Below are 12,382 nucleotides of genomic sequence, written 5' to 3'. Positions count from 1 at the left end.
GTGTATTAAAAAGCAAAGACATTACTTTGCTGATAATGGCCCATCTAGTCAAAGCTATGGTTTTTCCCGTAGTCATGTCTGGATGTGACAGTTTTCACCATAAAGAAGGCTGAGCACTGAAGAATTGATGCTTTTGAACTGTGGTGTTAGAGAAGACTCTTGAGAGTCCCTTGAACAGCAAGGACATCAAACAAGTCAATCCTAAAGGAAATCAATCTTGCATATTCATTGGAAGGACTGATGCTGAAGCTGAAACTCTAATACTTTGCCCACCTGATGCGAAGAATAGACTCATTAGAAAAGACCCTGATGCTGGGAAAGACTGAAGGCAGAAGAAGGGGACAACAGAAGATGAGATGGTTGGATGGCATCACTGACTCGATGGACATGAGTTTGAGCAAGCTCCGGGAGTTGGTGATGCACAAGGGAGTCTTGCATGCTGCAGTTTATGGAGTCGCACAGATTTGGACATGACTGAGCGACTGAACAATAACAACAACAGAAATGCTGGAGTGGGTATCCATCCCCATGGACAGAGGGGCCTGGTGGGCTACAGTCCATGTGATCACAAAGACTCAGAGACAAGTGAAGCAACTGACACTTCACACTTCAGCTCAAAATATTAGATCTGGGTTTTCAAGAAAAGCTTGAAAATATTTGTGCTCTATATCTTTTGTTTAAGGTCATCCTATTGTATAGCACAGGGAATTATATTTAATACTCTGTAATAAAACATGATGAAAAATAAACTAAAAACTAAAAGAAGAATTTATATACTTTAAGTTCAACATGTGCTAATACACTGAAAGCTCTCTTGAAAATGAGAAAAAGAGTAACATGTCAAATGCCTCAGGCTGATTTTACACTTAATCTCCATTCATTGCAAACCTCATCCCTGATTCTGAGAATTTTTATAATATATTCTAAGTAAATGAGCAAGTCACATTTTACAGTATATGTAAAATCTCAAAATTCTCCAATAAATCTATGTCACAGTTATCTTTAAGCAGTCATAATTTTGGAAAGCAAAGTTTCTTACCTTTTCCCAAGAAGCTGTAAAAGCTTGCACATCCACGGTTGTTTTACCATCTGATGGCAGCAGAGGGTAGCACTGTGTTATCTCATCAAGTAACAAAAAGTTCTACAGAAAAAAAGCAAAACATAGATTATTTATACTGCAAGAACAAATTACAAATAAAACAACTGCTTCTATGGAATTGGCAATAAAAAGTTTTATACCTATCATTTATACCTACCTATCATTTTACAGCTGTATTTTATTAGGTCTTGGTTCACATGAGAAACATTAAATATATCATTATTATATGTACAACTAAGTATATAATACAGTATAGCATATATATATATATGTGTGTGTATATATATATATATAGCATAGCATATACACACATATATAGAGTATGTATGTGTGTGTGTCTGTGTGTCTGTGTGTGTATATAAAATAAATAAATAAAAATTCCTGGCCATGAGGCTATCTTTGTTACTTTCTCAACAAGTGTACTGGTTCCTCTCTAAGAAGACAATAAATATGGCTTCAAACTCCAATACATTTAGAACCTGGACATTTTTATTGTTTTACTTTTGTGTTACCAACAATAAACAGGTGAGCTGGTAGGAAATTATTTCATAAATACTAACTGAATCCCACCATGTGCCAAGCGCCATGCAACACTGCTAGAACACAGAGAGGAAGGCCCTCCCCAGGCCGTCAGGAAGCAGGTGGCACAGGACAGGCTGGGAACCCAAGACCAACGACAGAGACTCTGAGTGCAAACCCTGTACACTCTGCTTTCCCCCTTGTGGGTGTCAATACCACATCACTGCTTGTCATTAACTATTACTAAGTCATCATTCTAAAAAGAAAACTGTGTAAGTTTCTATGTCTTAAAAGATATTTCACAAACATCTTTTCACAATCACTGCCTCTTCTTAGTCCATGCCCTCATTCCTCCACAGCAGGAATGGCTGCATCTCTCACTTCTTGGTATCTTCTACACCACTTTGCAACTAACTGATGCACAGTAGTTGAATACAACAAAATCTTACAAATTGCTACAAAGCTGACAAACACATACAAGAAAATTCCCTCTTGCCTTGCAAATGCTAGATATAATTCAATGAGAAAAGCTAGAGCAATAGAGAAACTGAACAAACAACTTAGACCACTCCCACTCCCCAAGGTCCCCAAAACTGTGAACAAGAGGCAGAGACTGCTGGCTGTCCTTGAAATCTGCTCTTGTTCTTCTGAGGTAACAAACCTAGATTTTACCTGCATGTGGCAGCCTGGAGGGATGCCCTCCCTCTGTCTCGAGGCTCCCAAGCAGACAGGAGCAGTCACGTGACTAAATCCAGGTCCGTGGAGAGTGACAGCGACCAGGACCTTCCTCTGCCTCAGCCTGGGCCTTGGGGGCTGCCAGCGGGGTCAAGGTCACATGCAGTGGAGTAACATGAGAAGAGAGAAAGAGTCTGGGTCCTGACACCACGGAGGTTCACACTAGCCATGGGACTTGTTATGGGGAGAGTTGTATCACCACATAAAAGGTACATCCTAACTCCAGTTAGCTCAAAATGTGACTTTATTTGGGAATTTGGTTGTTGGAAATGTAATCAATTAAAGCAAGATCACAGTAGAGTAGGGTGGGCCCTGAATCCAATATGACTGGAGTCCTTATGAGAAATGCAGAGACAGACAGACACACAAAAAACAGCTACCTGATGATGGAGACAGAGGCTGGGGTGATGGCTTTCAAGCCAAGAAACACCAAGATTTGCCTGCAATCACTCAGAGTTAGCAGAGGCAAGAAAGGATGCTCCCTTATCGGATTCAGAGGGATCCTGACTCTGCTGATAACTTGATTTCAGACTTCTAGCCTCCAGGACTGGGAAACAAAACATTCCTGTGGTTTTAAGCCACATGTTTTGTGGTACTTTGTATCCGCAGCCCCAGGAAACCCATACAGAGCCTCACAGGTTTCTTGCATGAGAGAAAAGCAAATGACCCCTGTAAGCAGCTTTAGCATGGGTACCTCTGGGACCCACAGGTAAACCAAATCCTAACCCATATGGGGAAAAACTTAAACAAGCATGTGAGGATGTTTGAGAAAGAAAATGACACATAAATAGTAATCTACTACCTTAAACATCTTGACACCCTATCTATTGTGCCTCAGAGTCATAAATGTGATTGCAAACTTCTACTTAAAAAGAAGAACTGGTCAAAACTGAATGTGAAAACCCTTGTGCAGGAAAAGAAAGACAGGATCCTTGCATTTCTGTCAAATATCATCTGGTGGAAGATGCTTTCATTCATTCCTTCCTCCACTCATCCTAGCTCACTGAGAACCTAACACTGAGCACAGTGACTCCTACCCGCCCGGAGCCCATGTCCACCAGGAGGCAGGATGGACGGAGAGTGGTATGAGGACACATTTGCAGGCTTTCAACCACCACAGCCTGAGTTCTTTCTCCCCACCACCATCGCCTGTTCTGACACAATTCATCTCTCTCCCAACTCTATTTTCCTCTTGAAACAACATAATTTCAGAATCTCACTCACTATTAGTTATTTCAATAATGCAACTTTTCTTTTGCTGGTTCTTTCCCCAGTCCTCCCCAACCTCACTGACTCCACCCCAAGACACTCCCTCCCGATCTCCTTACAGCCCCTCAGAGAGTGTCCACAAGCTTAACACCCCACCCCACCCCCTCTCCACCCACCGCCCCAGTGGCTCACCTGCACCTAAGTCCATGCTCCCCAGGCGGCCTATGCCTGGACGCCCTGAGTACTGACCCCACCCACCCTTCTAGTCCATCTCAAATATTAACCCTTCTGAAACCAGCTCAGCACATCCCCAGCTGGCACTGCCCTCCCTACCTCTGAATCCCCTGAGGAATACTAGGTCACACAGAGGGGAGACACTACATCATTCGTGTGCTTTTACAGTCCCAACTCCAGCTAAGACCTAGCCTTTCACAGTCAGCCCATCAAGGGCTCAGCTAAGGAAGGAACAGACTGCATGGCTCTTCAAACCATCCAACCACTGACTTCATGGCTACAGACTTACACAGTCTAAGCTGACACAGCAACAAGCAAAAGGTGATGAGACAGGCTGGGACCTGGGACCCTCTACTGGAGTGCTTGCATCTGGACAAACGTCTCCTTGAGCAACAAAATACAAAGAAATCCTAAGGGACTAAACATACCTGCACATATGCAAAGGCAATCATGAACAATAAGGTACAAAAACATCACAAGCTAACTGGCATTTCTGAGCTGCTGGGAGCAAAGCAGGGAACTGTGCACGATCTTGGTACATGACACCTACCAGACAGGGGGCAAACCACATAAGTCACCCCTGTGGCTCAAACCACCAATCCTCCCCTACCCTCATCCCACTTAAGGAACCAGCCCTCTCTTCTCAAAGCATCAACGGGGCATCAGTTTCTTGTTTTCATACTTTGTGCTGCAGCACAAGCCTCAGTGAAGCCTTGCTTGAATTTCTCTTCAGGCCTATTATCAACTTCTATTGATTAAAAAGACTGAGGGCCCTGGAGAGTAACGTATATGTTATATATCTGGTCTAGACAGAATCAAATTCCAGTTTCAGCTTAAGCATGTAACCAAGACATCAATATTCAATCTGTATACATTAGAATAGAAACACCCCAATTTCAAACAAAAATAAAGAAAAGGAAAAATATGCCTTATATGAAGAATTAAATTTATTGAGCACCTGTCCACAAACAATACCTCTGACGTGAACAGATGTCACAGTCTTCCAAGGGTTAAATGAGACCCCATTCAACATATGATCAGCTTGTAAAGGCGCCAGAAGTGCTGGCTGGATTTTTCTCCAAGACTCAGTCTGATGAAAAAGCTGAAGTTAAATGGCCAGTAGAGCCATGAATTGCAGACCCAGAACAGGTTATGCAGGAAAGTTGATACTACCAAAAAGACTAATTTGCTTGTAGCTGGTAATGGAAAACAACCTCAGAGACAGATTGTTACTAGATGTTAAAGTTATTGAAGACTTTAAATGAGTGCTTTGCAATCCTATTGGAATCATCCAAGGCCAGGACCATGGGTCCCCCTTCCTTACTTAGTGAAAAATAGAGTTCTTTGGCTTATGAGGTCATAATAAATCATTCATTTTTACAGAGCTGATTTAATCTTCATTTTAAACAGAAATACTTGAGCACCTACTGTGCGCCAGGCCATTGTGTGACTACTTAGGGACATTTAGTTTATTTACCCCTGAATACTTAGGGACATTTAGTTTAAAAGAGGAGACAATAAGTATGGTCGGAGTTACAAGTTTGAAAGGAAGAGGGCAGCTAGAGACAGGCTTAGACACTAAGTAATATAATGACAGGAATAAAAATGTAGAGTCAGAAATCAACAAGAAAATATCTTTTGGAGGAAAGACTCCATTTTTAAACACAGAGAACTAAGTGAATCTGAGGCCACTCTTCCTGCCCAGGGAACAGGGACTTCTCAGCAAGTTCCTCCTCTCCCGGCCCAGAAAGGAATCGTAGTTACCCCAGGACTGTGCACAGTCACTGCCTAGTCATTCCAGTCAGCACAGCAGATGCATCTGTTTGCTTCTCCTGCCTTTAGACATTTTAATCATCCTGCAGCCATCACTGCATGCAGCCTGTGCTGCTGCTATTTATACTACCAGTCCTAAACAAGCATGGATCTTACAGTACTTTTAACACACTTTACCTAAGAAAAGAGGGAAATACATACATTTTGGAAAGACTGCCAACTTGGCACTGAAAGAGTTAAGTCTCACCTAACTGGCACACAGTGACACCACATAAAAGAGGCATTTTAGGTAAAATCCACCTATAAGTTTAAAAAATTATTTTTCACTAAACCTTGATTCTTTGGATGCTGACGACGGCTTCTGACACCTTCTCGATGGCCATGGGGAAGTAGAGGGTGCTCGAGAACCGCAGAGCCTCGAACAGCGTCACCACCACAAACACCTGGCTGGCTGAGATCAGGTTGTCAAGGAGCTCATTGGCGATGAAGGTGACAAAAATCATGATTTTGCTCACAGTGAAAAATGATGCCAAATTCATGCCTCTAAGGTAGGAACTTTTCAGAATCTTGGAAATTTCCTTACTGTAAAAATAAAGTAGGACAAAGGTTTTATAAGAAGCATCAGAATACAAGACATGAATTCAGTACCCTGTGTAAGTGGCCCCTTTCTAGAGAATGGACACAGATTAAGATAAACCATCCTTCGCATCATGGAGACATTAGCATAGTGCACACTCAGGGGTCTGGCCGACACCAGGACCACACACTTCATCCCCACTTCACTCTTTCAAGTAAGAGGCTTTCTGTCACAATTTCAAACAATTTTGGGTCAATCTGACGGAGTCTCAACATTCATTCAACAAACTTTCATAATCACAAGCCTGTGCCAGGCTCCTCACAGAAAGACACAGCTTGTCCCCTCCAGGCGCTCATGAACTTATGGGCGAAGAGACCTAGCAACCACAAAATTAGGAGACAATAGACAGAGATGGTCATCACAGCCCCCAAGGGAGCCCAGAGCTGGAATATGTAACTCGGAGCAGTGGAGTCAGGGCAAGTCACACACACATGGACCCTGAAGATGAGCTGGAGTCAGGCTTGGAGGCCAGAGTAGAAGGAAGATGGGCTCTGCAAAGGTGAAAAGTGAGAGGTGACAAGGTGGGGTCAGAGAAATGCTCATCAGATATTTAAATGAACGATGGAAAAATAGTCTAAAAACATGAAGCAGAACAAAAGGGACAGTATTTTCATAGCTCCATTTGAATTGAATAATAGTGATTCATGAGCTTTCATGGTGGTAAAGAATCCACTTCCAATGCAGGAGACACGGGTTCAATCCCTGGGTCTGTAAGATCCTCTGGAGGAGGAAATGGCAACCCACTCCAGTATTCTTGCCTAGGAAGTCCCGTGGCCAGAGAAGCCTGAAGCTACAGTCCATGGGGTCACAAGGAGTCAGATCCAACTGAGTGACTAAGCACAGCAACAACGAACAATAGTGATTCATACAGTTCAGCTCAATACAAGTATACCAAGTCTCTATAATCTTCCTGGTTATCAGCCATCACCATAAATTACAATTTTAGTTTGAATGTCATTGTCTCAAATACTATGTTAAAAGCATTGCTTATTGGGATTTGAGGTATTAAGAACTACTTAGAATTTAATTTCTATATAAGTAAGAAGCATATATATATTTTTTTCCTTTGAAAAGATGGCAAATGAAAGAGCAGGGTAAATGATATCTCCACTATTCTTAACCCTCCTGCAACATGTAGGGGATGCAGTGAATAGTTAGTATTTATGTTCACCTTAATGTGAAGATGAACTTAAATACTTCTTTGGTAAGACATCTAAAGTATCCAATGGAATAGGAAATAAAGCATGAAAATATGGAGTGATATCTATATATATAAACTTACCTTCTCAGTCTGGTAATAAGGTCTATAAATGACTTTTCCCAAGCATTCATTTTTATTGTTCCGATGCCAGTTATGACTTCACTCATGGTCCTGATCCTCTTGTCTGTGAGAGCAGCAGTCTTACTCCTGAGGGGACAGACGTGAGATGAGCCTCAGTGACCACAGCTCAACTTTCCTCAGTAGCAGCAGCAGGAGTGGGCATGGGGGCGGGGCTAGGAATAAAATTATTCTCTACAGCCCTTTTGCACTTAGAACACAGGCAGGTCCTACTCAAAGTACAAATGGAGAAAAAGGCTTCAACTAGGAAGTCAACCATTCAGTCCATTTCAAGAAGTAACTTGGAGAATGTGCAGCATCGGCTAAGAAAAATCTGAAATGTGTCAGATACAAACCATCTGCTCAAAGAGGTCACAGTCAGGTAGGGAGACAGAAAGACACCCAGGAAGACAGAGTCTGTGCTGTAATAAAATAGGAGAGAAGCTCTGGGGAGCAGAAAAGATGGGGCTGTTAATTCCACCAGGAAAGGAGAACAAGAAGAGCTTCAGAGACCTGGTAGCACTGGAACAGGGCCTCAAAGGATAGAGAGCATCTATCTCTCCAGCAAAGACAGGAAAGGAAATTCCAAATAAAGAAAGACACCAAGCACAGAACTGCACACACACACAACAAACACAACTCAGTGACCTTCAAACAGCACAATATCTCCATCACCTGACAACCACCCACCTCCAACCCTCTGGGACCTGCTTCAGTCTAACTAGAAGGCTCTTCACCATCAGCCACTTTTCCATCACATGTGCTGCTGTGACTGTGGGGCTTCATGAAGACACAATGGAGATCAGCCTGGCCCTGGGGGTGCTTATAACTTAATGGAAACATGAATAAATACCTGAAAGGCCCCAACACAAGCATAACAAAAATATATTCAGTGAGAAATGGGGCTACAAGATTATTACTATTTACCAATATTTAAATAACTTGGACATGGCTAAATTCTGCTGAAGGACACTCTACTTTTTCCAGACACGGTGCCAAGAGGACCCAGTGAATGCCTTCCCTGTTCCTGTTTCAGGATCAGCCTTCATTTTAAGGCTGGAGCCTCCACTGGCTAAGCCTGTAGGGTCTACAACTCACACAAAGAAGAGACTAGAGAAGGTATTTGTCTTGTTTTTGAACAAAAGCATCAAGCAGACTGTGGATATTACCAATTATATATTATCAATTTTTAAAAGAAGTGTTTCTCTTACCGGAATGATGAAAACAACTTCCCGAAGCAGCTTTGCAAAAGCAGAAGAATAATGAGAACAGCCATCCCGGCAAGACATGATATTCCTATTTCCATCCAGAGCAGGGCGGTTACTGTGACAGCCTGAAGTGGCCCCACCCACAGATAGTGCAAGAACATCATTACCTTAAAAGAGAAAGACAAAGCCACTTCCAGTTCAGTTCAGTTCAGTTCAGTCGCTCAGTCCGACTCTTTGTGACCCCATGAACCGCACCACACCAGGCCTCCCTGTAAATTACTAACTCTCGGAGTTTACCCAAACTCATGTCCATTAAGTCGGTAAGCCATCCAACCATCTCATCCTCTGTCATCCCCTTCTCCTCCTGCCTTCAATCATTCCCAGCATCAGGGTCTTTTCAAATGAGTAAGCTCTTCGCATCAGGTGGCCGAAGTATTGGAGTTTCAGCTTCAACATTAGTCCTTCCAATGAACACCCAGGCCTGATCTCCTTTAGGATGGACTGGTTGGACCTCCTTGCAGTCCAAGGGACTCTCAAGAGTCTTCTCCAACACCACAGTTCAAAAGCATCAATTCTTTGGCACTCAGCTTTCTTTGTAGTCCAACTCTCACATCCATACATGACCACTGGAAAAACCATAGCCTTGACTAGACGGACCTTTGTTGACAAAGTAATGTCTCTGCTTTTGAATATGCTGTTTAGGTTGGTCATAACTTTCCTTCCAAGGAGTAAGTGTCTTTTAATTTTATGGCTCCAGTCACCATCTGCAGTGATTTTGGACCCCCCAAAAATAAAATCAGCCATTGCATTTGCGATAAAGTGATGGGACTGCATACCATGATCTTAGTTTTCTGAATGTTGAGCTAAGCCAACTTTTTCACTCTCCTCTTTTACTTTCATTAAGAGGCTCTTTAGTTCGTCTTCACTTTCTGCCATAAGGGTGGTGTCATCTGCATATATGAGGTTATTGGTATTTCTCCCGGCAATCTTGATTCCAGCTTGTGCTTCTTCCAGCCCAAAGTTTCTCATGAGGTACTCTGCATAGAATTTAAATAAGCAGGGTGACAATATACAGCCTTGACGTACTCCTTTTCCTATTTGGAACCAGTCTGTTGTTCCATGTCCAGTTCTAACTGTTGCTTCCTGACCTGCATACAGATTTCTCAAGAGGCATGTCAGGTGGTCTGGTATTCCCATCTCTTTCAGAATTTTCCACAGTTTATTGTGATCCACACAATCAAAGTCTTTGGCATGGTCAATAGAGTAGAAATAGATGTTTTTCTGGAACTCTCTTGCTTTTTCAATGATCCAGCAGATGTTGGCAACTTGATCTCTGTTTCCTCTGCCTTTTCTAAAACCTGCTTGAACATCTGGAATTTCACAGTTCATGTATTGCTGAAGCCTGGCTTTGAGAATTTTGAGCATTACTTTACTAGCGTGTGAGATGAATGCAATTGTGCGGTAGTTTGAGCATTCTTTGGTATAGCCTCTCTTTGTGATGGTATAAAAGCCATTAAGGACAGAGAATAGAAACAATATGCTCTGAAGGAACAGACAGAAACCTAAATAGAAATTATCTCACTGTGTTAAACCTGCTAAAGCAGAAATCCAAGTGTCCACCCCAGATGATACTGTTTCAGGGCAGCACAGGGCTGACTTCAGGGATGTCCCGGGAGAATCAGATAAGCAGCAATGAAGGAAGATGTGGATTTTGACCACAACACAGATGAGCTCAAGGCTTCTCCAAATGCTCTGCATTCCAGAGTTTAGCCCTCATCTCCCCTGGGTTCCCCAGCATCCCAGGAAAGCCTGTATTATGGTACCTACTGCTCTCTCCAGTAATTACTTGTGTATTTACCTCCTTGATAGGCTGTGGCTTCTATAGGGCAGAAACTAAGCTTTATTCATCCCTGAAAGTGAGTAGGGGCCTTACTTCATGTTTGATGAATGAATACTGGATAGAAAAGTGTCTACTACAACACAGATCTGACCAACAGCTACGATGTTCTGGGTCATGTGATCTATGCTTAAGGTCAGTGGAAAAAAGTGTGAGGGGACAGCAGAGAGGAGGTTGTGTCTGGGGACCACCCACTTGAAGGCTCCCTATGCAGCAGGCACTGAACAGGGTGCAGGGGAAAAAACAATCCCTGCCCACCAGGCCTTCATCACCTAGAGGAGGAGGAAGACAATTCAGCAACACCTACACCACGTGCCAAGAAAGGCCCCTCCAGGAGGACCCCTTAAGACACTAACCAAGCTGGGCAAGAACACTGCTGCCATTTACTATCAGAAAAACAAAACTCTCACTTATGAAACAATACATATAATTACATCGAATTTGCACACAGAGAAGTGAAAGTTGGATAAATAGAACCTTTGTCTTACATCCTCAACAGAACCCTGGCTGACACCAAACCCTGGCACCTGGCATCCCAATAAGCTGAACCCAGTGAGAAAAATAGGAAATGGAAGAGGATCCCTCAGGGGCAGCTCACCTGGTCAAACCTGTTCACATCGTTGGACAGCAGGTTGACTATCTGGCCTGTGGTGGTCTTCCCCATGGCTGGGCTACTCAGGTGAAGGGCCTGAAATGAGAGAGGGAGACAGAGATCCGGATTCCCAAGGTGATACCAAGTCATCTTAGAACATAACACAATGGAGCATGTGTTCCAAGGGTCTTGAATGGTGTCAGCAGGAGCAGGATGACCCTGACAGCAGGGCTTTAGGGACCCTTGTTCAGCCTCTAACTCCTCAGTGTGGCGGCAGCCCCAACCACAAGGACAGCAAAGGGAGGAGCAGGAGGTAAAAGCAAAATCCACCCCCTGTTTCAGTGAACTTGCACCTGTCTGAAGGTTAAAGTGTGTAGGTTTAGACTTAGGAGCCAACTAAGCAATCTTTAGCCATATTGGATGAGACTGGAGAGGTTGCCTTAGGAAAGAAATTCGGAGACTTGGATTCAATCATTCATCCTCTGGGTGACAATATTTAATCACTTTGAGCTTAGTTTCCTCATTCTGAAATGAGCAAGTATGATGTTCAAAACACTGTTCCTGTGAGGAAACTGTGGTCTTGATGCCAGTCTGCTGATTTTACAAAATACACAACCTGTGTTACTCAATCCCTTTATTTAGTCAGAAAAATGCCCTAGAGATCTGAGGAAGCTGAAAAGACACCAGGAGCTGCTTCAACAGACCAACTAGAGCCACTGATCCAAAAAAAATGTCATACTTCATAAGAAACCTTTTCTCTACTCCTCAAGTTAAAGAAGAAAACAATGATCAAGTGGGAAGGTAAAATGATATAATCACAATGGAAGAGAATACGGAAGTTCCTCAAAAATTAAACATGACATTAGCATAGAATACAGCAATTACACTACCAAGGATACACTCAAGAAAACTAAAAACACAACCTTGAACAGACAATTTGTACATTCATATTCACAGCAGCAATGTTCACAATAGCTAAAAGGTGGAAACAACTGTCCACTGACAGATGAGCAAACACACAGAATGTTGCATAGGCCTATAGTGGAAGATTATCGAGCCTTAAAAAGGAATTAAGTTCTGACACCTGCCACAACATGGATGAACCGTGAAGACATCGTGCTACAGAGCATAAGCCTCACACAAAAATGACAAATGCTGTAT

At 42.8% G+C, this 12,382-nt stretch overlaps 1 protein-coding gene across 1 annotated transcript in view; it reads right to left on the bottom strand.

Annotated features, from left to right (window-relative positions):
• Positions 1-12,382, bottom strand: part of LOC129624649 (ATP-binding cassette sub-family C member 4-like) — a 158,996-nt gene that overhangs the window by 116,562 nt on the left and 30,052 nt on the right. The window contains exons 5-9 of the mRNA XM_055542804.1: positions 11,228-11,317; positions 8,736-8,899; positions 7,489-7,614; positions 5,902-6,151; positions 1,040-1,141 (exon numbers count right to left, since the gene is read on the bottom strand). Of these exons, the coding sequence (XP_055398779.1) occupies positions 1,040-1,141; positions 5,902-6,151; positions 7,489-7,614; positions 8,736-8,899; positions 11,228-11,317 (732 nt within the window). The remainder of the gene's footprint in view (positions 1-1,039; positions 1,142-5,901; positions 6,152-7,488; positions 7,615-8,735; positions 8,900-11,227; positions 11,318-12,382) is intronic.

Source organism: Bubalus kerabau, chromosome 12, assembly GCF_029407905.1.
Source record: "Bubalus kerabau isolate K-KA32 ecotype Philippines breed swamp buffalo chromosome 12, PCC_UOA_SB_1v2, whole genome shotgun sequence".
NCBI classification, from domain to species: Eukaryota; Metazoa; Chordata; class Mammalia; order Artiodactyla; family Bovidae; genus Bubalus; species Bubalus kerabau.
Note: the sequence above shows the minus strand (reverse complement) of the source record. Positions and strands in the feature narration are given on the sequence as shown.